The sequence below is a fragment of the Amphimedon queenslandica genome, unplaced genomic scaffold (assembly GCF_000090795.2).
Source record: "Amphimedon queenslandica unplaced genomic scaffold, v1.1 AMPQUscaffold_13294, whole genome shotgun sequence".
Lineage (NCBI taxonomy): Eukaryota > Metazoa > Porifera > Demospongiae > Haplosclerida > Niphatidae > Amphimedon > Amphimedon queenslandica.
In genome coordinates this window covers 48,038-71,969 of record NW_003546470.1, presented here as the reverse complement: position 1 = coordinate 71,969, position 23,932 = coordinate 48,038, and the positions used below count along the sequence as shown (strand labels likewise).

Here is a 23,932-nt window from a genome sequence, read left to right as displayed (position 1 = left end):
TTTAAACAAATTTACTTACAATGATTTTATAAAAATTTTATATAGAATAATAAGTATAAAAATATTTAAAAAATATACAACATTTATTACCGACATGCATAGAATGTAAGAGTACGTTTACAGTCATTGCACTGTACTCCACAGCACCCAACCTGCTTGCAGCATTTTCCTTCCACATCTTTGGTAAACTCTATATGTCCTCTACCACAGCATATCGTTTCACAACTTTTACTAGCTACTGCAGGATCGCATAGCCGTCCTTGGACTCCAAAAGATCCTTTTGAAATGTCTTTATGACAATAATCAGGTGACGATAGAGTGTGAACAAGTGTCGTATTACTGATTGAAGATGAATTACATTGATGAGGCTGTAGAGCTGAGGCCTTGACAGAGACTTTACACGATTTTTTATATTTGTCTTTTATTGAAGCAGCGACTACAGAAAATGCCTCAAGTCCTCTTTGGCATGTCTTTGCTGAACATGATGCAGAAACACCAACACATTTACAGGTCGGTTCTTTTTTGTGATTGACATCAAGAAATACCTACAAGATTTAATAATAATGATAATAATTAAAAATATTCTAGTGAAATCCGGTTACAAATTAGTCAAATATTTGTGTTATGCATGTAACTTGTAGGCACTATAATAATGAAACTATGGTATATGCTAAATGTAGTTGACCTGACTCAATTTACCATGTGAGGTTTTAATTATCAAACAAACAATTAGGATTCGTTTAAAAAAGTCACAATAGCTTACCGTTCTTCCAACTTGATTATTTTGAAGATTAATGAGCTGCCTGTCACCAATAACGACACCATGCTTCTCTTTGCCATCCATGAACTTAGCGGACATTTCCATGCCGAATTCCCAGTTGCTTGAGCAGCCATACATGACTTGATTCCCAGCACTGCTTATAGTTGTATTCTTTCCACATTCACATTGCATGCCATTAAACCTGCAGTCTCTTGTCACAACATGTGCCAGAGCTGCTGACATGAGAGAATGAATAACAGCAGTCTCTGCAGTAGCTACAATAATGAAATACAATTCATAGCTAAGACTAATGCTAATTACTACTACAAAATATGCCAGCTCAGTTCAACATTATTAGCACTTTACACTCGACATACCGTATTTGGTGACATTGCTTGGTGTAATGACAGCAAATCCAGAGCAGTTCCATCTCTCGTATTCTAATTGATTGCTACATTCTTTCCTTGCAAGTTGTTCAGCATCAACAATAGCTTTCAATAGTCCAGGGGTCGTGAAGCACATTATCCTCTGATTGGCATTGGTCAAATTGTGACAAGTGAAAGTTTGGTTGTTCAAATATACTGGTGTAGCTGTGTTTGAAGAATTTGCAAGTCCAAATCCTGTCTTGTTTAGTGATAATATTATACAGTAGAAGAGGATGAGGACTGAAACATAACTAAAGAATGAAAATAGGAATTCATGATATCTGCCACAAAGAAACATGGACCCAGACACACTAGCAACATGAACTGATGTGCTTAAACAAACAGCCTATGACTCACTTGCAGTAGTGTCTTGAGAATATCTTCATTTTCTTATTTTGCTGATTGTTGCATAAGGAAGTCAAGCTGCACATGCTTAAATACTTAACAGAAGCTAATGAAATGCATACATTATGCAAAGGATGCAATATAAATTAGTACATCTATATATACTATGCTACAGATCTATGTGGTATATCAAATCAATGATACGCAATGGCACACCAACTATATACTAAATCCAGATGCCAACTAATTTTACACCAATATATTAAACTAATTGAATAATTGTAGATATGCATCGATCTCACAGGAAAATCCAAACAAGCAACTAATGAATTGTGGTTGCGTGGCTGAGCAAGACACACAAACTTTAGGCCACGTAATACAATTTGATCTATATAAAATTTCATTTAATAGTATCTCAAATGGCAACCTTGAAGCCAAATGAGCAATAAATATATTATATTACAAAAAATAACGAAGAACAATATACATGATAAAAAGCGTTATTATAACTCCTCCCCAAAAGATGTATCGATCCTAAACAAAAAATGAGTAACAGAGACACAAAAATGATCATTATTACTTGAGCTGTTCTTCTTTCGATTAACTTCATTATCGTGTCAGACAACCCAAGCGTATTAGCAATATCCCACATCTTACGCTGTGCACCCTATAAATACATTATTTTTAATCTCATTTCAAGTAAACACCTTAACCTCACAAATACTTAGAATGCTTGGAAGACTGACAGTTGTAGTGATACAGTACACATACACACACTCATACACACACACAAACAGAAAATGATATTTTGTGCACCTTCAAAATACCATGCTGATTCTTTAATCCACCGAGTACGCTAGATGCATTTGAGAGTAGTTCATCGAGACCTCTGTTTGCGTCGTGGAGGCGGGTATGATGCTCAAGCGTGGGATCGAGTGGTATTGCTGTGTCACGATTCTACACAATTAAGTACAAATACAAATATTGAGACTGCAAGTGAATATCCATACACAGGACTACTTATAAATACTTCATACTTTAGTAATTGGGTCAACTAAAACAGTACCAGGTGTTCAGACATCTCCTAAGCTACACACTGCCAAACAACTCATCACTCCTTCCTTCTCTCATTCTCTGCCATTATGCCAATTTAAAATACAAAGCTAAACCATAATGACCATATAATCAAAGTAAGTAAATAATAATAAAGACCACCTGCTTTTAATGCACATAGAATAACAAATACTAATTCTGATTGAGATTCTTTACATGCCTTCTAATTTCATGAATCACAAACTTTCTCAAGTATGATGCATGCACAAATTTAACAGACCCCACAAATGTTTCCCCCAAAGTTTATACGATGAAGTAATAATTTTTTAATAGTCGGTGAAAGACTTTAATTGATATTTTAAGATAACTAAATAAACAAGTGTTCATGGCATATAGTTACAATATCATTACATTATTGATAGGAATGCTGAAACTTTGTTTATAATTGACCTATCTAACCATAACAACATATGCTACATGCCTACATGTTGTGTGTGTATACATTAAGTCATTCAGCATTCCCTCTACCATTTAAGGGCTTCATACCTGATGATGAGGAACATGTACATTACTTCTGGACAGGAGCTCTTCCCTAGCCCGCACTGCATCTTCCTGTGTACATGTAAATATATTCTATTAATAGAAACACAGTCTAAAAATAGCATTACAGCTTCCTGTCTTTGACGTTGGTGGATATTAAAAGCCTTCTGTAGTCCTGTTAGATCAGCTTTCAGTTGCTCCACACGCCTAGAAGCAATTCAAAACAATTATTGATACATGAAAATGATACGATCAACATGATACTATATACTATTGATATCAGCTATTCAAACCATAATATTTAGCCAAGACACCCACTAATTGCCCTACACATGACTTCTACCCACAAACCCGAACTCTAAAATATTATGCATTCCATTCGCACAAAATAATCATTAACAAAAGAGATAGACACGACATTTATAGTAAGAGCCTATTCAGAGCTGCCAGGAAGATACAGCACCAATAAAATCTAAACTAGGATAAAATGTTTGCCCAATCTTCTCCAAAACTACAATCTACCAAAAGGACTACCAGTGCATATAGGGTTGTATCCTACATCTAACTTCATGTGTCAAGATACCATTTCAAAAGGTATGGAAATTCTTTGCACCACCAGGTGATACATGCTGTCACATGTTAGTCTTTGACTACATAAAGGTCACCATTGATCTGATTAACAATGCCTATACCATAATACACATGTAAGTGTGACATCCAGCCCACATACAGGTGGTCACGGTGCATTTTCATGGTACATGAGTGCCTGTTTTATTCACATAAACCATTCCCATGTCCTACTCGTTAGCTAAACTCTCCCACTAAAATTATGAAGGGGTGGCAAATTCTTCTTTAATTAATTTTAAGGAAATACATGTAACAGTAGTTAGGGGAGAAATAATAAGTTACCATAGCATTAGCTCTCCAGCAAGGCATGTTATCGGTGACAAGACATCCTGAGATACATGTATGGTGTAATTTTTTGGCACACAAAGTTCCCCATATAAAACAAAATAGCTCAATATGTTTGTGGCAAAGACATTTCAATGTTTTCATAAAATGCAAATTACATGCATTAGAAGCCACTGTTTTTGTTAAATGGAATGGCTTCATGTGCTGCCCCCATACAGGGACACTGTCCTGAGGCTGACCTTATGAACTAATGACTTACGGCACAGGGAGAAAAAGGAAGAGAGAGGGAAAGATCAAGGAAGAAGTGTGGCAGAGATAGAGAAAGAGGCAAGACAAAAAGAGACAGCTAAACAGGGAGTGACAGAGGGAGAGAGTGGGAGAAAGGGAGAGACAGGAAGATAAGGGGGAGAGCAAGTCAGGGGGAGAGAAAGAGAGAGAGAAGCTCTAGAGAAAAAGACAGAGCAAATGTTAGACAAAGAGAAAAATTGAAAAAGAGAAAGAAAAGATATTTATTAATAGCTGACAATATTTTATTACAAATAACCAGAACAGCTTGATTATCGACAGAATTTAAGTAAAATAGTACAAATTTGTAACATAAGAGCAATTAACAACCTAATAAAAGAACAGCACACACCTAACTAACCTAGGTAACATTATACCAAAATATTTTAAACTAATAAGACATTTCTTAATTTAAGGAACGCCATGTGAAGATGATCTGGTACAGAAAAAATACCCGCCCTACTTATTCCCAGAAATATTATGAAATTAAACCAAACAGGTACTGAGCTACGCAAAGAATTCACTTAGTCATTTATAGTGACACAGGTAATGGATATCTCATCTAGAAACGATTTCATTGCCAATATAAAGTATAAAGTTACCTATAAGATACAGCATTGCTGCAAAGAATGTTTCATAACATTTGCAACAGGAAATTCCAGTGTAATGACATTCTATAAAGCAAGAATCAAATTAGTTGCACATTTTGTCAACATTGACTAACAATTATACACCTATGTCATAAATAACAACCACTAATCATCACAAATTATTATTTCTAAACAGCAATTATGAAAATAACAATTCCAAAGTACATGTATAAGCTAACTAATTGATGGACTTTTTGCAAGATAAGACATTAATAATTATGAATATCATAAAGTGACAAAAAGCAAAAACTTTTCACTATTACATGTACATGTAGTTTAAGAAACCTTTTTAGTATTACCTAAAGAAAACCTTTTAATGTATTGGTACAATCAGACAAAGATAATAATCAAATTACAAAGGAGAGTTAAAGGGATTAAGCTTAAGAGCATTATCTTGTGGCTGAAATTTTGAAGGTTTCTATGAAATTCGAGCAGGCACACCTATAAACATTGAAAGCAAGTCATGTAGCAAATTCTTTCCCACAGAAATTAATCCTTGACAATTAATGATGATTATGGAGTGCAAACTACCGTATCGATTGTTAGATCTAAGAATAAACCTTGCGAGACCAATCTACATGTAACTAATAATAGGAGGCTTAAGATACCTAGGCTAGATTGAGAGATGAAAAGCTAAAAATAGGGAGATTTCAAGAGGCATAGACCAAATCTGAGTCTCATAAACTCCCTCTGCCTCTAGAAATAAAAGTGACTATGCCTATTATATCATTTAGTATGCTGGCAGTCGGACAGCTAAATGTACCAGTTTAATATACCAATGAAAGGGCAGAATCAAACCTTCAAGTAAACACTTCAATAGAATAACATGTAATGAACAGCTGTTAGTGTTATACATTAGGTAACACTATAAGGCTATTAAGGCATTCCTTAATTAAATAACTACTACCAATATAGAAGTCCTACCCCAAAAAGCTTTATTTACAACCTATCGTGTCACACAAAAATTCAATGCTACATGTACATGTACAAAATACATGAACTTGTCCATCTTTGCTATCAGAAATTCCCCTTTCCTACTTACGTGGACCACCATTAGCTTGCTGACTGCCAAAGTATTAATCAAATAACAATGCAGCAAAAACAACAACAGCAAAGCACATTCAATAACAAACCAATTAGTCTGGTATACAGTCAACCAGTCACCACAGCTGCAGTGGGTGTGGTGCCGCTACCCACGGCTATAATTATCTAGTCTAGAACATGCCAAGGAAACACCTTAATCTAAAAATAGGAAACCATTTGTGGCATGTACACACTAATATTCTTATTTGGTTTCGTAAACATACAGATTAATTTATTATATATACTAATTAGTAAAAATTATGCTCACATTTTTTGTTGTTGCCTTGTGTGAAGAGGCTCCTTATTGACAAGGTGTGTTAATTGCTGACAGTCACTTTCTAACTGCATTAGACTATCACTAATTCTTGCCTCTATAACTACAATAAACACAATAATGTATGTATATACATACTCATTGTTTAAAACTACAAAAGAGTCTCACCTTGGTGGTTACCAGTACTAAAAGATGAGAGTTCTTGTAGCTGTCTCTGAGTTTCTTGGAATAATCTGCCATTGAGATATTACTAGGTGTCATGGGTGTAAAACTGACTTCATTGATTCCTGGTAAAGAGGCTCCATTATTGTTTATGTTAGGAAATTAGAGCTACCACATTCAAATTTTGACGGGTAATCATAAAAAATATTGGCTAAGCACATCAAAGAGACAGCTCACTGCAATTATCATAATGGATGGAGTAGATCTACCTCTTTCTGGCCGACCAGGCGGCGCAATACGGACGCAAAACGCAGCTATGAAAGAGCTGGCTTTTGAGCTCGCTTTAGAGACAGAAGAGATTCTTCCTTCGAAGGCTTGTCTGAAAATAAGTTTGAAATTTGTGTGCACTGTGCCATGAGTAAAGGGAAAAGTAAGTTATGAAGGTTTTGCCTGACAAACTTTTTTTGTTTGTTTACAGGAAAGAATCCATCTACCTGCAAAAGAAATGATGATGATCTGAGAGATAAGGCAAGAAAATTAAGATCAATTATAGAAATAATTATTGTTCAGTGCTTACTACCACACCTCTTGTTGTTTTGTTGTGCTCAGGGTGCATACCCCACAATGTTTAATGCCACAATCCACACAATCCAATTTGTCCCTTACATAAGGTAGGTGGGCTGAGCACAGGACTATTGCCTAGTGTTAAGTATGGGCCTGCGTGACTGTAACGTAATACAAGAGGAGAGTATATAGAGTTAAGCAGTTAAAGCAAGTGTTTTCAAGCAGTTTATAAATGCTGTGCTTGTTGGTATAGTTTCTTTACAAATGCTCGAATTTTCTAGGCTAGATTTTATTTAAGTGAATAATAATGGTTGATGGTAGATGAGAACAAAGAGATGGTATTCCTAAATAGAACTTGAATGAAACTTTTTGCCACAAAGGCTATTGTCAAGCACTATCTAAACAAATGGCATGAGCTCATGGTGTCATTTAGATAAGTGTCTTTTCATGGTAAAATGCTATTTGCATGTGAGGATAATTAATCTTTTGTGTCACAAATTAGTCTATACAGTAGACGATTAACACAAATATATATGCAGCTAATAGTCTGAAAGCTATCTCATTATTATATTATTGGTATTGAGCACAATGAATATAAAGCCAGTTCAGCCTATTGATAACTGTAGTACAGTACAATAATGAGTATGAGTACAGTACAATAATGGCTTCAACAATGGAGGTTTACTGATCCATACACAGCTGTCATATAAATTGCTGCAAATTTTGCAATGCCTTATGCAATCTAACTGCTTATAGTGTGAATGACTCTTTGGTCCGATGTGTATGTCATATGCTAGTAAAGTGTATAGTGTTTATGTGTTCAGTCCCAAAGATGGGGGATGCATTAGCTATGTTGGTATAATGTAAAATATAATTATTCCAACCAGCCCACACTACTTTTATATTATGAATTTGTTTTTAATAAAGAAGATGCAGCGAAATGATTAATAATAGTACCATTTGAATATTAGTGAAGTATCATGTTTGATTAGATTTGTATGCATGTATACATGTTGTCACTATAATATTAGCAATGTCAAAGTGCAAATCCTATGTTATTTAACAGTAATCCTAGTAATTGCATGAAGCTTGTCCCATTTAAAATTTATTTTTATGTATTGCAGATTGTTCAAGTCAAGAAAGTGGTCCGTAATCGTAGTAAGTCGGATATTGCTCTTGTGCTACAGTCATGTGAACAGTGTGATAATGCTGTTGACACTGCTATTGCTAAACTAATTGGTCCAGGTATAACATTACCATAATAAATAAATAATAGACTGAGTGTTAATCCTGTTTTTAGATAAGGGACAAGATTGTCTTAAAGAGTGGGAAGTCATGGCTAAGAAAAATAAAGTGAGAAACATAAAAATCAGGATGATGATTAGTGTTTTTTAGAAAAACAAGAAGTCAACTTCTGAAAATAATACAAACAAAGCTGCATCGAATGCCTCAACACCGTCTGACAGTGTGTCTTGTGTAGACTTGGGATTTGTGGAAGAGAAACACACAGCTGCTACACAGGAATCTGAATCTACACCTCCTGAGTCATCCGAGGCAGCTCCAGCAAAATCACCGTCTCCTTCAAGACCGCCAATCCCTCCTGAGGACAATAAAACGAGTGGTCAAACAAAAAGCAAGTCAAAAAGACGTGCTGTAAAGAAACCCAGACCTCCTAAAAGGATACGAGAGAAGCTCAAAATAATGGCAGCAGCTGCTGCAGCTAATTCAGGGGAAGAATCACCAATGTCAGCTACAGTAATGCTTTCGAGTGATGAGCCAGTACCACTCTCACCAGAGAGTGGCATAATGACTGCTTCAACTAGCCCCACACCCTCGCCTGTGTCAAAAGATGCTTCTCCTGGTATTAATCTATTGTTATTATTGTTATTATGATACATGTAACTGCTATAAAAAATAGGCAAGATTAATATAGTGCCTTTTCAAAAATACTTTCACTTCTGGTTGTATAATGTATAGTATTAATTTTTTTTCTCTAGATGTACCACAACCAGTGCCACCAAAGGAGAGAGTAACACAGGAGAGGTATTCTTCAGAGCCTTCACTAAGAAAACTTATAAAAGATCTTCATCGCTGTGACATTGCACTTAATAGATATCAGCAGAATCTGGAGGATGTGAGTAACAACATTATTGTTACAATCTTCTACATGTACTTATAATTTTTTTATTATTATTATGATAGCAATGTAAATTAGCTGCAAAAAATCTGGAGCGTACTTTTAATACGCTAAGAATTGGTATCAATACGAGAGAAGAAGATCTTCGTTGTGAGCTAAGAAATGTCCAGCAAACAGCCCATCTCCTTCTTCAGCGTAGAAAAGCAACAGCCATTACATTGAGAAGATTAACTGAGTCCGCCAATCAACTTGAGGAGGTTCAAATTGCTGAACTCAAGAAACAATTGAAAGTGCGTACTATTACATGTATGTGGTATATGTGATGATGGTCTGTCTGTTTCTATGCAGTACTTCACTAGTGACAGGAAAGTTGATGAAGCGGTCGGAAACCTGAACAGGTTTTATGGAGACCCAGACGATTTATTGCCATCTGTTATGAAATTTGGAAAGAGTAAGTTTATGATAATTATTAATAGTATAGTACTGATTTTCTCTTTTTAGTGGTAAGTGTGCAAGAAACATATTCATCATGGAATGAGAATCCTCAAGCAGCCATTGAGAAGTCTTCAATCAAAGTTTGCTTGCCACCACTGGTGATGCCAAAGCAGTTTCACAATGAAAACAACTTCATTGCCGGTATCCCATTCATGCAGCGATACTGCTTACCTCCCCCTCTCCCTCCTTTGCCGTTCCCTCATTTTCTGAGACCGGAGTTCGGGCTACCATTTACAATGCCTCGGCCTATTATCAATACTAACGGATTATTTTGCGGTGGGTTCCCTAACCAGAACGTGCCACCTCCAGTTCAGCTACCTCGACTACAGCATCACCCCCTGGCTATAACTAGTGCCCCTTCTCAAACTGGATGCAATTACCCGTACAAGTATTCTCCAGAATTTCTAGCAGTCTTTCAGGAGAGGGTACGAAACTCGTTATATCGACAAGGAGTGGTATGTTAAGATTATTACTTTATTTGTTATGATTTAATTTTGATTATACATTAATTGCTGTAACTTGTCTTATGATGTTCTTCTTTGTATTGTAGTGTTTATATGATCCTCTTACTGGAAAAGGTTTGTTATAATTTATTTGTAATTTATAAATTTGTTTTTTAACAGCTGTGAGGCCAAACCTTGCTCCTCCTCCACCTCCCCCAGTTGTTCATCCACCAGGACCAACGCCACTACAACATACCACAAGCAATGCAAGCACTGCTAATGACGGGAAAAAGAAAACCCCAACACAGCAAAGACGGGATAGAAAAAGGCGTCAGAAGGAAAGAGAAAAGAGAGAGAAGAGTATTAAGAACAGCAGCAGTTCTTCTAATAGCGTTTCCAGTAACAGCAATGCCACCAGTAGTAATGCTACTAGTGCCAATAACACTAACCCTACCAGTACCAATAATACCAACCCTACCAGTACCAATAATACGAATCCTAGCAATACCAACAATACCAATCCTAGCAATACTGATACAGACTCTAAGCAACCACCCTCTCAGGCTCTCATGTCAAGCAAAGTCGGCAAACCAATATCAAGAAAAAGCACTTGGATTAAGAGATACAAGAGATACGGAAGTAAAGAACGAGATAGGAAGTCTGTAGAGGAATCCCCTACACAGGACAAATCACAGAAAGCTAATCCTCCCATTACTGCACCCACAAAAGATGAACAACCTTCTGTCAGCGTCACATTGCCAAAAGAGGAGTCTACTAATAGTACGCCAACTGTCAAAAAAGAGCCAACAGAAGTGAAAGAAGAAAAGGATGCTACTCCTGCTGCAGTGGAGGATTCCACAGCACGAAAAGAAGAGAAAAAAGAAGACTCCGTCACAACATCAAAAGAAGATAAACCCTTAGCCGCTTCACAAAAAGAAGAGGACTCAAATTAATATAAACTTTAAATAGTAAATTATAAACAACAATTTCAAATAGCTGTGCTTTGATTCTTATGTAGTGCTGGTAATGATACAATGTACATGTAATGTTCAATACAATTCTTTAGGTGGAGTATCCAATTCATATAATTCATATAATTGTTTTAATATTGTGGTCAATTTTTCAACAGACTTTGAAAACATGGACATGTCTTTAAGCACAGCTTGATTGTGTTCAGCGGTACCGTCAGATCCCAGTAATTTCAAAAAGTCAGCATAATAAGGAACGGCTTTAACTGCAAGCTGAAAAAAATAATGAACTGTTTAATTTCAGTAAACAGTTGACAATTTTGAAGTCGTTTTTACATGTAAAAAGTGGGCTTTTCATTTTTAATTAACAGTATGCCAAGATTGAACCATGGTGTAACTTACATTGAATATTCCTCTAACCAACCAGTTGTGATGCTGTTTTAAAGACTTAGTATATGCAACACCTAATAATTAATACAGCACACATACTAATACTAAAACAAATAATAATCATATTCTTACTAGCAGCTGCTCCAAGATTTTCTTCACCATTGGCTACTTCAAAAATAAATACCTGTACAAACTCAATAGCTCTATTTAAAAGAGGGAAGATAAAATCGCAATGCTTATTGTGCTACCTTTTCAACCACAAAAGTGCATCAGTTGAAGAATTTTTAACAGTGTGTGTTTGAGTATTAACTTCATGCCCGACAATACCTTGTAAAGTGTGGTACAAGGTCGGGTTTTCATTGTACTTACGTCGAATTTTCTATTTATTAACAATAAAACTTCAAATGCATATTTACATAAAATAATACTTCGATGTTGCCAGAGATGTCTGCTTTGACTGGAGCAAATGCAGTAGGACTTAACGCATCAAAAAAGGGAAGGAGATCGCTGCAACACTGAAGAAAACTATCAGTAGGAATCCCTTCATCTTCATCAAGGCTTATATCCACAAATCTGGAGCAAAGTGCACAAATAAAAACTTTTGATAATTGGACTCACTTGTGTGGTAATTTAGAGAAGAAAGTATCATAGTCTATTGTTGCTACTTCAGGTAATGGCGAAGATGGAGGAGACGGGACTGGGGAAGATGTAGGAGTAAGAAATAACTCTGAACTTGATCTAGAAGCATCTCTCAATGATGCTGAGGACTGAGCAACAATTTGCTTTTGTGGTTTTTGAAGGTGAAAAGGAAGTGAAGAAGTATCCTGAGTATTACGGAGGGGAGAAACAGGATGAGGGGGACGAGGAGGAGGAGTTGATGATGACAGGTAGAGCTCATCAGCACTAAAACTATTTGATGAAGTATGGACTACAGGCGAGCCTTATACATTGAGAATAAGACAATAATTACATGTAAGTACTAAAACAATAATAACCTGTTCTGCCAAACTTTACACTTCTTGACAAACTAAAATACACAAAAGATGAGAACACAATTACAAAGTCAAGTGTACTTACGTTGGAGATGGCGTGGCTAACTGCTTTGAAGAAAGAGGCTAAAGAAATTTGGAGTTCAAAAATTTCACAAAAAAAACATTATCAACAGGGTTTCCCACAGGCTTTTAGAACAGTGTTTGGCTTCTTAGGTATGCTGTTTATTTAGCTTAGGGGAACCCAGATCTCTGATAAATACATGTATAAACAAGAAAAATTCATTAAATTTTCTATTAGATACATGTACATGTACGTGTGCATGTTTTGAATAAAAAGTTTTAGCTGATTAAAATCAAAATTTGATTCCTAAATAATTTGCTCCAAAATAAAAAAACAGCTTGTATATGACATATAATATAGTCTATAGTATAGGATATTCTGTCCCTAGGAGAGATTTCTCGATTTTCATTACATTTTCTGATACATAAAAATTTGGACCGAATTAATTAAAATTAAATTTTTGAAGTTAATCAAAAATTGGGCCAAAGACCCCGTACTATAGTACAGGGTAATTGGTCAAATTTCACCAAAATGATTAGGAGAGAATTCTTCATTTTATATTTTTTTACATATATATATTCCTATGTTAGCAAGTTTGAGCTGGTTTTACTCAAAATTGATTTTTTATAAATTTTTAAGTTGCCCCAAAGCCATGTGCATGCATTATTCAATAGTGCTTGTCAGCTCATAAAGCATAAATTGCCTTTTTGTTTTAGATAATCTATCATGCTTTGTGAGAAACCCTGACTATTATACATACCTTTATGTGCTCCGGCCATTGTTCTAGATAAAAAGAATCATTAAAAACTATCACCAACTTTACTTATTACCTTCACTATAACTGAGATCCATACACTCTGCCAATGCATTCAGGAATTCATCACATGTAGTAGATAACGCATCACTTACTTCATCAAGTTTCTAAAAAAATTGCAGATTTAAGAAAACCCCAAAAAAGTAAAAGATTACTTTATCAGAGAAAGAATTGGCTTCCCTTAAACAAGTCTTTAGAGAAGCAATGTGAGTCACAAGAGTCTGACAGGACACATGTAGATCTACCATCCGTGACTTAATGATGTCTCCATGCTTCAATGAAGCTATGAAATAAAAATGCACAGAAAAAATAAAATCACTACCAATTAATAGTGAGAATTAAACTATTTTGATAAACATGAATACAAAACCATTATTAATGCCTATATCGATAATCATTATCTTAAAGCTACTTGTCTTTCTCATTGAAATGGACACATCATTGTTTAGACTAGATAACATACAATATAACCATTGATCCAGTTATAATAGTCCATACTTTCACAAAGGAAATAGTATAATTACGTGTAGAGCATTAATTAAGATGCTTCTAAAAAGGAATAACTAACATCTTTCCAGTGACAAATCTTCTTGCTTGGTTGAGCCAAATGCCACTAACCACTTTTGTCGCTCAATTTTTGAACTAGCTTTCAAGTACATGTGCATGCCATTCTTAATAACAAGATCAATCCTCCTATTGTCTTTATGATGAGCTACAAATTAGACAATGATAAAATTATACAAAGACTACCCACTATTATGCTAACCTATAATATCACAAGAGGATATTTTAACTGATCCTTTGCTACCTTGCTGTACATCCATAGATGAGAGGTAGTATGAAAGGACACCACCATCTAGTATAAACCACCTGGGTTGCCAACCTATTATACATAAAGTTCCTATTAATCATGTTGAAATTATCAGTGCCTCACCTGAATAATAGTTAGTCCACTTATTTAAAGTTCCTTCCAAGTAAGTAGACATTTTAATTTAAAAGACAAAATGGGTGTGTCGCCTTATGGGTGTGGCGGCATACATGTAAATTTATTTATAGGCGTGCCTCTGTAAAAACTGAGTCAAGGAAAAACTTTGTTTTCTTGCTCTTACTTTGCAGAAATGGAAGATATTGAAGAAGATCCACCTCGAGATCCACCTTTGTCAGACACAGATGAGCTTCAAGCGACAGCTAAAGTAAATGCGGATCCTTCTGCTTCTTCTGCAGGAATGGGAATGGAATTATCTGAGCAGGAAAGTCGCATCAGAGACCTTCTAGACGGCTTATCATTAACAGCAGGACGAAGCTCTACTACTGAGTACAAGAAAAAAACATTAGGTGTTGTTCAAAACCTGGTAAATTATCTGAATCCTCTGGGATATTTCAAGAAAGATCAAGCAGGACAAGCCTATAGTTGGGAGATACCATTTGAAGATATAAGAGAGCTTTCATACATTGGGAAAGGAGGCCAAGGTATCAATGCATGCATCTTCACATTAGCTAGTATTGTTTAATTTGGCACCAGATCAAGCTACTAGTATTTAATTTTTAATTTTAAGAACTCAGTACTGAGTAGAAGTAGAACATACAGAACTAGATCTAAAAATCTTTTTACTTTAGAACTAGAAATTAAATTTCATAACTAGAACTAATTTTGTATTTAAGCAACAATAGTTTGCTATCCTTGGTTTGCATTAGTCATATCGATACTGCATATTATATTCCATCATAATGTGACTGTGTGTGAATGGGTAAAGTCTGTAAATGAAAAAAGTTTGTGAATGTGAGAAAAGATGTTTTGGTGGATAATTAAATCAAAACATCAACCTGATGTGTGTTACATCACAAAAGCAATATTTTTGCTGAGCCACTAAAAGTTCACTTTGCATAAATTTAAAAGAAACTTTTTGCATTCTGTGAAAAAGCTATTTTTCATACTGAAAAAATATGCAAGCTGGTGTCCTTCATCTGGCAAGAAACTAGCTTGAGCAGGTTTGTTGTCCTTGTTAGCCATCTCTCAAGGTTTGTTTTATTGCTACCCATCTCTACTGTACTTTGTTCTTCTCTAAGTTCTCTCAGTATCTTGAGTTGGCATGTAGTAAGACTTGTGCATGTGCAGTATGTGATGTTTGGCACTTTGGCTTTAGATAGAACATAAATTTGTTTGTAACACCCCACTCAGGATATATCCATTGCTGGAGTGTTCTGCGAAAATGTACCTTTTCTTTTTCAATTTTGAGCATGTGGTATTTTCTTTTTATGTCAATTATCGATATTTTTATATCTAAAATGTTGATATTGCAAAGATATCTTATTAGATATAATAGTACTACAATAATTGCAATATTGATTTATTGTTGCAGCACTAGTTTAATTATAATCAAAATTTTGTAAAGCAATGTAGACCACTGAGTTGCAAAAGAATTTTACTCAATACAGTAAACAGATGGTAGAGCAACTGTGTTCCTAAATTTAACTCAATTATTTCTATATTTGTGTACACAGGGGAAAGCCTTACATTTTTATGATGTGTCATTATGTTTGCTTACAATTCTAATTTTACAGTAAACATTTGCCATGTCATGATCGGTAATCATCAATAACCATTACAGGTGCAGTTTTCAGTGGAAAGTACCGTGATAATGAAGTAGCTGTTAAAAAAGTTAATGATCCTAAGCAAACAGAATTAAAGATATTACGCAAATTATCCCATCCAAACATTGTCAAGTGTCTGTAAGTCTCAAATTGATATTAGAGATCACTTTATGTGTGTAACTTTACAGTGGTGTATGTAACAAACCACCTTGCTACTGTATTGTGATGGAATACTGCAGATTGGGTAATTTATTTGATTATATCAGAAAGACTTCGACAAAAATAATGCCATTTGATGTGATCCAATGGTCTCGTGAAATATGTACTGGTATGCAATTTTTACACTCCAAAAAGCTAATACACAGAGACTTAAAGTCACTAAAGTAAGTGAGCAGTATAGTTGTATGTTAACTAGAACCATATTAGTGTGTTAGTGAGTGACAATCATTCTATGAAAATAACGGATTTTGGTGTTAGCCGCACTCTTGATCATCAGTTTACTAAAATGACTGTAATTGGAAGTGTAGCATGGATGGCCCCTGAGCTAATAAGGAGTGAGCCATGCAGTGAAAAGGTAGACATTTGGTCTTTTGGTGTGTGTCTTTGGGAATTACTAACCCGTGAAGAACCATATAAAGTAACATAATTATACCTTAAGCTTATTGACTCCACAGTTATAGGATTTAAATCATGGAGCTGTTATTTATGGTGTTGGATCCACTACACTGAGTCTGCCCATACCTACTGGTTGCCCTTCTGATCTTAAATCACTGCTCCAAAAATGCTGGTAATAAAATTACTTTACGTGGCCCATAATTATACCTTTTAGGCAACAGAAGCCTAAATCAAGACCATCTTTTAGTCAAATAATTGAAGAGTTGAATGTAATAGCACTTGGAGAGTTCCTAAAGTTTGACTATGCTGAATATATTCAAATGCAAGATAGCTGGAAAACTGAAATATCTCTTTGTTTGGATGGACTTACAAAAAATCTCCAATTCCATTCTAATTCTCATGATGAAGTGAATCGTATTGCAATGATGAGAGATGAAGAGCTAAGGTAAAAAATAGCAATTATTATTTTCTCCATGTTTTCTTATTATTTATTAGACATGCAAGAGAAGTACGAGAAATGTATGAAAAGAAGTTAGCTATTGCATCAGAACTCTGTGACATTTTAGCTGCCAAAAAAGAAGAGCTTGAAATGTAGATTATATAATCACTTTAAATAATAATTTAACGTTTATTCTTTCAGGTTGTCAAATGAGTTACAGCACAGAACTAATGATATACAACATGAAGCAGTAGACAGTGTTATTTCTTCTCTTCCCTCTTCAAAGCCTTTGTCTATACCAAAAGGTAGAAGGCCATCAACAGTGAATTCATCAGCAACAACTTCTAAAGTTGGAAGCTTATCCTCCCTATCCCCTGAAATACTTATAACAGAGACTGGAGACTATTCCCCAGCAATAAAGGATTTTCTTAGCAGGCTGGATGACACCAAAATCTCACTCTCTAAAAAAAGTGGACATCGAAGAGCTCATTCATTTAGTGGCCATTCATCAGATAACATATAAAATAAACAGCAACAATTCCTTGTGATATAGATTATATAAAGACAAAACAGTGTGTGCCCCCTTTTTATATTAATTTTTGGTTAAATAATATTTTTAATAAATACTACAGCAACATTTGATTATAAATTTTAATTTGCACAAGACAGATTCTTGTTATATTTCAGTACTTTTGAAGCTGGATAGCGTTGGAGTAGCAGACTCATCTTGTACCTCCATTTCAACCTCGACGTTATGAGGGACTCCACCATTATGCTGCAAAGCAAGACTATTAGCAACTCTTATAGGTTCTTTGTCAAGCTTATGAACCATGTGCCACAAATCACACCTGTCAACTTCGCGTGTGATATTGATACCGGTATCAGCAGACGCTACCCGTCCATCAGTCTCATCGATTCCTTTCTCCGGGTCTTCTTTTCCTTCTTCACAGCAGGTGCTTTTACGCTGGCAATAAAGTTTGTCTGGAATAGGATCGTCCAATATCAAGAGATCTCTTTTCGGAAAACACCAACCTACTAGCCAACGACCGATAACCAACAGAAGGACCTAAAATAATAAAGCGTATGTTAAAATGAAAGTAACAACAATGTGTGATAAATAAAGTTTATTATTAACATGAGGTTTAGGTGGCAAAAGTAATCAGTATTCAGTATCCTTTCATAAAAAATACCAAACAGAACGTTGACTAAATTTATACATACATGTACATGTAATGTATGTTCTAAAAAGGAGTACATGTCATACATGTACATGTACGCAAACAGTGTTTCACAGTTATGATCTTACTAGCAATACTTAATGCCTGAGAACAGAGCTTGCATAGCAAAAGCAAAAAAAGCAACACAACATATTGAGAACGCACCTTCATACAATTTATTAGAGTTGTACCGATTACCGATAAAATAATCGGAATCTGCAGATATATGCCATTTTTTATCGAATCTGAATCGGTTATTTTCATTGCAGATTATTATAACTATTAATAACTTATTAATAAAAGTTATTAACTACACTTGTACCAGCCACATGATCCAAAAATGTCAAAAAAGTTTGTCAATATGGCAGTAATTCACTTTTAGTCCGCAATTTGTAACTGGCTAAGTTTAGTTCTCTGCAAAATACATGCATTTGCATAATGATTTATTAAAAATAAATATTTCTTTTTAATCGGTATTTACATCTGTATCGGCAGTTTTTGTACAGTATAATCTGTTAATCGAAATATCGGCAAATTACTGTATCGGTGCAACTCTACAATTTATCACACAGTATCCACACAAGCAACATGTACATGTACATGCAAATACTTTATTAATAATGAGAGACTCACCATAATCGGGAAGATAATGCTGATCTGTGTAATGACCTTAAACATACACAATACAAGCAACATGAGTATTTGAACTAAAGTATAAGAATGAAGACGACGGTTTGGTATATGACGGACATATTCTTCATCTGGTTTATACTTATCAGGCATAAATATTACAAGAATACGTTGAACAAACTAAAAAAAAGAAAAAAAATAAGAGAGTGCTGACATCAAGAGCTGCATGTTTACTTACTTGCACACCAAATAAGGAAGTAACTCCAATATATAGAAACAAGCCATAGAGAACAGCAAGAGGAATCAACTAGTAGATAGAAATGACGCTTATAAAGAACAGCAAAAAATTGCATCCACTTACTTTAAGAACTTGATACATGAGAATAGAAAGACCTAGTAACACTGACATTGACAATAATGTCACGCGTTGCTCTTTAACACCAAGGAACTTTGGTCTCTCTCCTGGAGCAGCACTTGGAGAATAAAGGAATAAACTCTGTACATGAGCAATGGAACGGACAGTAGCACCAACAACCCAAGGAAGACCAAAACAAGAGAAGCATCCAATAAGACAGGCAACAATAAACATATCGAGATGATAACCAGATCCTTTCTATAGTAACAACAAAAAAATTTTATTATACACATAACTCACAAATACCATGTACAGTTACATGCACGCAAAAAATTTAAATTTGTGTATACACGTACATTTGTTGTGGGTGTGACAGACATGTATACAGTCTAGATGAGGTTTAAATTATATGAAGTTATGGTGAGCCCAAAAATAACAAAAATTATATACACTGTATTAACAATAATAGATTTAAAAATAACATAAACACAATGTAAATGCTAAGAAAATTTTTGCTATAATAACATGACGGAAAATGACACATACATGTACACAATACATGTACATAGCAGTACATGTACATTACACGTTATAAAAATTGACAAAATATGAATAATTTTAACTTCTTTATAATCAGCAAACATATTATGTAACAAGCATAAATTAGTTAGCACATGTACAAACAAGTTTGATCCATTATATAATGTCCATGCATGCACTGTATATTGTATTGTACATGCTGGAAAATGACGCTACATACATGTACACGTTCATGTATATGTATTATACACTGTACATGTCATGTACATGTACATGCTAGGGGGGGACAAAGTTTGTGAATCGTATTAAAAACACAAGTCAAAAGTTATTTCCATGTTGAATACACAACTGGGAATGATCAAATCGCTCTTAGATACAGTATACATGTATGTACATAATGGCAATGAGAGTAATAGCTTTCGCCACATCCTTGCATTGAAAGGTGAATATATTTTTATTACAGGCAGCATGTACATGTACATTGTAAGACAAGTGCCCATACTCTGTGCTTCACATTAATTTTAACCTGATGGTGTTATAGTGCAAAAGTCTTTCAAGTAGAAAAGCATGTTTACTATAAAGGAAGAGTGCTAAGAAGTGAAAAACATACCTACTGCTACCCAGATGCATCAATAAGTGCCAAGTATTGGCAGCAATGTCTAACATTGTTAAATTCAATGGAGTGCCATTAAATACAAGAGAGCTACATTGTGATGCAGACTCACCAATAGTTTGTTATCCTTCCTGTTAACAATCAGTGCTGTGATCTGTTGATCCATGAACAATAGAATGGTCGCCAGGAGAGCAGGGAGAACAGCAGCGATTGGTGCCCAACCAGGCAGACCATTACCAAAAGGATGGACAAGGAAAGATTTCCTCACTGTCGTTTCATCGTATAAACTGCTACCACTTAGTATGTCAGGGACTTCTAGTGTTGGTACATTCTCTACGTGTGCAAAATAATTGACAAGTACCCAAATAATGACGGACAACAGGACACCAAAATCACTAATGATCTTACGAACCTATGGATAATATTAAAAATAGTGATTATCAATGCATGTACATGTATAAATAGAAAAACTCACCCAAGTGGGAAAAAATGGCGTTTCCTTAAAACGTTTGAAATAAAAGGCTACAGCAAAAGTCCCAATAAATAATATGATAGAGAAAAACAAAACATCATTCCTCAAATCACAATCAGCTCCCACCCAGGCTCGAAGGTAGTCTTCATTGCAGGTGTTCTGTAAAGTTTCGTTAATACTCCAGTATGAGCCTATGTAAGTGGCATTTGTAGGAGGATCCATTCCAACTTCAGTCGAATTGGCATACTCATAACAGTCACAGGTCCTTCCCCAGAAAGGATACCAGAAGTAGCCATTGTAAGGATTTGTTAAGTGAATCTTCCAGATCTTCTCAAAAGCCTCATATATAAATATGAACGAAATGAGAGCTGAGAATATTTCTTCAGTAAAACGGGTGAAGATTCGCATAATGACGCTAGCATTCAGTGCTACTAAGATCATAAGAAACAGAGCAGTCCACAGGCCAATCCAGAAACGGAACTCAAGATATGGTATATTACGACTGCTGCAAAACTGAAAGAGAATGTCTTCAAAGATCAGTGTTGGGCCAGTGCCACCAAGGATTACTAACGGTTGACCAGCCGTTAGTGAATAAACAAAATTCCCAATGGCAACAGAAATTATCATCTCAACAGCACCCTACACATACAAAGCAGTAATGATTAATCACACACATGTACATACCATATACTGGCCAGTTTTCTCACTTAGTACCTGACCAAAAGTAATGGCCGGTGCAATATTAGCGAAATATATGAAGATGATAGAAGCAATGGTTGTAAGCAATGCCAGTATACTGCATTTGTTACGATGAGTATCCCAGGCTGCATCTCTGAAGTCGGTCAGATAATTACGATAGCGTCTCTTTGCATCATCATAAAGTCCTTTGAATGGAATCTTGGAAAAAGTAACCGGAGGTGTGGGGGTTGGGTTTTGATCTCTGGACTCTTGTTTCCCAGCCATCCTTTTAGTCTGCGATGGAACCTGTGAAGGTGGTTCCAGCCTAATATCAGGATCCCATTCACCAGGAGGCAGGACTGTGACCTTTAAAAACATAAAACAATGACTCAAACACATTTATGTACAACAGCAGGACATAACTCCTAGACCGTACCATTTATGGTCTACATATATACACAACAAAAATCCTCACATCACAAACAAACAACAAAAGATGACTCACTTTATCCAGAAATTCATCAACACCAGCAAGTAGATCGCCTCTGTTCCTAGCTTTGTAAGCCACAGCATGAAACACCTACAGTATTGCCACAAGTACAGTAGAATAGATACTAAATGATAAGCTATTATTACTTCATCAGCCATTAGAGTAGCAATAGCTCTTCCCACTTGATGATATCGCTCGTGGTTTCCCTTTGGACCAAGCAATATGAATAGGAATCTTGTTGGAATAGGAACTTCTGTTAAATTTCCTAACATCTGAGCCTCAGACAAACGAACAAAAGCAATGATGGAGTGTTTGAGAAAATCTACTTCTCCCACAAGCACATTCGATGCCTCAGAGCCAGGCAAAAGCTTCTTCATAAAATGATGATCAAACTGCATGAAAGACAGAAATTGATAATGAAATAATGTACATGTATGTGTGTATGTGTATGTGAGAAAGTGTAGATAGAGTAAGGAAGGGGAGGGAAAGAGCAAAAGTGAATTCATGAGTTATGTACTAACATTGTAGTGTGAATCATCATGATTTCCTTTCTGGCTGTCATTAAGAAAACTTGATCCTTTCCCAGAGTCAGGTGCAGTATCAGATAACTGTTTGTTATTAGTATCACTATTGCTATTACTATTCTGTCTTCCAAGCCAGCCCAGTAGGCCATTATGTGAACTAGCAGGGCTATTTTTATTCTCATCTTTTTTTGTCTGATTGGATACCATGTCTCCAAGAGAACGAATGTTTGGGAACCGGCTCTTCTTGTCTGACTCTTTCTTGGTGCTGTGATGTCTGTGTCGATGAAGGAGTGCAACTCTCACTTTATCTCTGTTCTCCTCTTCGAGTTGATTAGTCTTAACCAAATGATCGACAACAATATCTAAAGAAGGAAATGTTCGTAAATATGCATGTGAGTAAACCAGTCAGGCCAACTTCCTAATATTACTAGAATGCAACGACTTACCAGAAATATGCTCTAAATTTGTACCGACTACATCTAACAGTACGGTCCCTTTCAACATGCAGCTCCGCAGATCAAAAAGACTATGGAGAGAGAGGGTAGCTACGTGAGGCTTGCTCCACTTCTCTCCTCCTTCTTCAACATCTTCCTCAAACTTGACCCAGCGAGCTGTCTCCTTCCACTCCATACTACAAATCATAAAATCATTTTAAAAATACCACAAGAGACAATGCACTCACTTCTGCCCATGTTCACTGACACACAACTCCTCCAGCTCAGTGAATATGTGATATGACTGTTCCTCTTCTTCGCCATCTTCTCCCAATATAAATTTGACACGGTCGCAAGGATCAACAGGAGTTTTTCGCTCTATATAATTTTTAGTGATAAGTTATGCTATTTTTAATGCAGGTACATGTACATGTACGTACCAAAATGATCCACTTCTTCCACCAGTGGTGTACTGCGACCAGATCCTCCTTCTTGCTGAAAACGAAACTTTTTCCTGTGCTTTCGCCTGTGCTTTTTATGATGTGGTACAGAATATGGGACATGAACAGCAACATATACATTTCTGTGGCCTAGCAAAAAAATTAAGAAAAAATTATTAATGCCTAGATGTGAATGTACTTGTACATGTATGTACATCATACATGTAAATCTAATTTTGATAAAAATAATTACACTAATCTAGTCATTTCCCTAAAGTGTGATACATAAAACTTGTGTCTATGGCTCACTGCTGTAGTCTTGTTCATCGAATTCAGGTAATCTACTGTCGGAGCGGTCTCCTTCTTGAGTAGCAGTAAATTCAGGGACGGGAGATAGGATCCCACCTTCATAGCTACCCCGAGAAACCATGATAAAAACAACGAGCGACTAGGTGGCCGTGGCCTATGATCTAAGGACTGGCATGAAGAGGCATATAAAGAGGAAGACTCGGTATTTAAAGTGTTTTAATTGTCCTTTGC

The 23,932-nt window shown here is 35.7% G+C and overlaps 6 protein-coding genes across 6 annotated transcripts; 2 read left to right on the top strand and 4 right to left on the bottom strand.

Annotated features, from left to right (window-relative positions):
• Positions 1-86: 86 nt before the first annotated feature.
• LOC100636289 (protein Wnt-11b-1-like) lies at positions 87-1,571 on the bottom strand. Its single transcript, NM_001305252.1, is given in 4 exon segments — positions 87-545; positions 764-1,035; positions 1,138-1,436; positions 1,543-1,571. Coding segments are annotated over 4 exon segments (1,059 nt in total).
• Positions 1,572-1,923: 352 nt separating this feature from the next.
• LOC105313484 (Golgi SNAP receptor complex member 2-like) lies at positions 1,924-6,703 on the bottom strand. The gene is made up of 8 exons (XM_019999030.1): positions 6,604-6,703; positions 6,496-6,560; positions 6,322-6,430; positions 3,252-3,330; positions 3,130-3,195; positions 2,347-2,487; positions 2,111-2,197; positions 1,924-2,064 (listed from the first exon to the last, which is right to left on the bottom strand). The coding sequence occupies exons 1-8, from the start codon at positions 6,630-6,632 to the stop codon at positions 1,990-1,992; spliced, it is 651 nt and encodes a 216-aa protein (XP_019854589.1). The 5' UTR covers positions 6,633-6,703; the 3' UTR covers positions 1,924-1,989.
• Positions 6,704-6,750: 47 nt separating this feature from the next.
• On the top strand, positions 6,751-11,273 carry LOC109583606 (uncharacterized). The gene is made up of 11 exons (XM_019999024.1): positions 6,751-6,919; positions 6,968-7,017; positions 8,178-8,298; positions 8,354-8,406; positions 8,449-8,914; positions 9,051-9,187; positions 9,256-9,480; positions 9,539-9,641; positions 9,692-10,140; positions 10,236-10,263; positions 10,309-11,273. The coding sequence occupies exons 1-11, from the start codon at positions 6,904-6,906 to the stop codon at positions 11,079-11,081; spliced, it is 2,421 nt and encodes an 806-aa protein (XP_019854583.1). The 5' UTR covers positions 6,751-6,903; the 3' UTR covers positions 11,082-11,273.
• On the bottom strand, positions 11,084-14,390 carry LOC100635782 (pleckstrin homology domain-containing family A member 8-like). Its single transcript, XM_003388082.3, has 14 exons — positions 14,288-14,390; positions 14,120-14,236; positions 13,922-14,065; positions 13,509-13,636; positions 13,370-13,460; positions 13,300-13,322; positions 12,564-12,601; positions 12,482-12,513; positions 12,105-12,426; positions 11,915-12,059; positions 11,735-11,865; positions 11,619-11,689; positions 11,499-11,560; positions 11,084-11,369 (listed from the first exon to the last, which is right to left on the bottom strand). The coding sequence occupies exons 1-14, from the start codon at positions 14,337-14,339 to the stop codon at positions 11,178-11,180; spliced, it is 1,548 nt and encodes a 515-aa protein (XP_003388130.1). The 5' UTR covers positions 14,340-14,390; the 3' UTR covers positions 11,084-11,177.
• A 29-nt stretch (positions 14,391-14,419) lies between these two features.
• On the top strand, positions 14,420-17,595 carry LOC100635655 (mitogen-activated protein kinase kinase kinase 13-A-like). Its single transcript, XM_003388081.2, has 8 exons — positions 14,420-14,823; positions 15,963-16,083; positions 16,134-16,328; positions 16,372-16,582; positions 16,626-16,732; positions 16,775-17,005; positions 17,056-17,151; positions 17,201-17,595. Exons 1-8 carry the CDS (start codon positions 14,472-14,474, stop codon positions 17,520-17,522), a joined length of 1,635 nt encoding a protein of 544 aa, XP_003388129.1. The 5' UTR covers positions 14,420-14,471; the 3' UTR covers positions 17,523-17,595.
• LOC100635530 (sodium bicarbonate cotransporter 3-like) lies at positions 17,538-23,920 on the bottom strand. The gene is made up of 14 exons (XM_003388080.3): positions 23,702-23,920; positions 23,393-23,542; positions 23,201-23,330; positions 22,965-23,149; positions 22,516-22,880; positions 22,141-22,386; positions 22,010-22,084; positions 21,511-21,870; positions 20,830-21,465; positions 20,467-20,766; positions 19,208-19,459; positions 19,085-19,153; positions 18,850-19,026; positions 17,538-18,065 (listed from the first exon to the last, which is right to left on the bottom strand). The coding sequence occupies exons 1-14, from the start codon at positions 23,820-23,822 to the stop codon at positions 17,676-17,678; spliced, it is 3,456 nt and encodes a 1,151-aa protein (XP_003388128.1). The 5' UTR covers positions 23,823-23,920; the 3' UTR covers positions 17,538-17,675.
• Between the last annotated feature and the right edge of the window lie 12 nt (positions 23,921-23,932).

Coding starts and splice junctions, on each gene's coding strand:
- LOC105313484 (XM_019999030.1), bottom strand. CDS start 6,632: ATGGAGCCTCTTTACCAGGAATCAATGAA. Junction 3,196..3,251: donor AACGTCAAAGACAGGAAGCT/GTAATGCTATTT, acceptor ACATGTACACAG/GAAGATGCAGTGCGGGCTAG. Junction 2,065..2,110: donor TCGAAAGAAGAACAGCTCAA/GTAATAATGATC, acceptor TTTTTTGTTTAG/GATCGATACATCTTTTGGGG.
- LOC100635655 (XM_003388081.2), top strand. CDS start 14,472: ATGGAAGATATTGAAGAAGATCCACCTCGAGATCCACCTTTGTCAGAC. Junction 14,824..15,962: donor CATTGGGAAAGGAGGCCAAG/GTATCAATGCAT, acceptor TAACCATTACAG/GTGCAGTTTTCAGTGGAAAG. Junction 16,583..16,625: donor CCCGTGAAGAACCATATAAA/GTAACATAATTA, acceptor CCACAGTTATAG/GATTTAAATCATGGAGCTGT.
- LOC100635530 (XM_003388080.3), bottom strand. CDS start 23,822: ATGGTTTCTCGGGGTAGCTATGAAGGTGGGATCCTATCTCCCGTCCCT. Junction 19,154..19,207: donor TCATGTATCAAGTTCTTAAA/GTAAGTGGATGC, acceptor TCTATCTACTAG/TTGATTCCTCTTGCTGTTCT. Junction 18,066..18,849: donor GCATTATCTTCCCGATTATG/GTGAGTCTCTCA, acceptor TTATTATTTTAG/GTCCTTCTGTTGGTTATCGG.
- LOC109583606 (XM_019999024.1), top strand. Junction 9,642..9,691: donor TGTTATGAAATTTGGAAAGA/GTAAGTTTATGA, acceptor TTCTCTTTTTAG/TGGTAAGTGTGCAAGAAACA. Junction 10,264..10,308: donor TGATCCTCTTACTGGAAAAG/GTTTGTTATAAT, acceptor GTTTTTTAACAG/CTGTGAGGCCAAACCTTGCT.
- LOC100635782 (XM_003388082.3), bottom strand. CDS start 14,339: ATGTCTACTTACTTGGAAGGAACTTTAAATAAGTGGACTAACTATTAT. Junction 12,514..12,563: donor TTAGCCACGCCATCTCCAAC/GTAAGTACACTT, acceptor TGTGTATTTTAG/TTTGTCAAGAAGTGTAAAGT. Junction 11,690..11,734: donor GCACTTTTGTGGTTGAAAAG/GTAGCACAATAA, acceptor TCTTTTAAATAG/AGCTATTGAGTTTGTACAGG.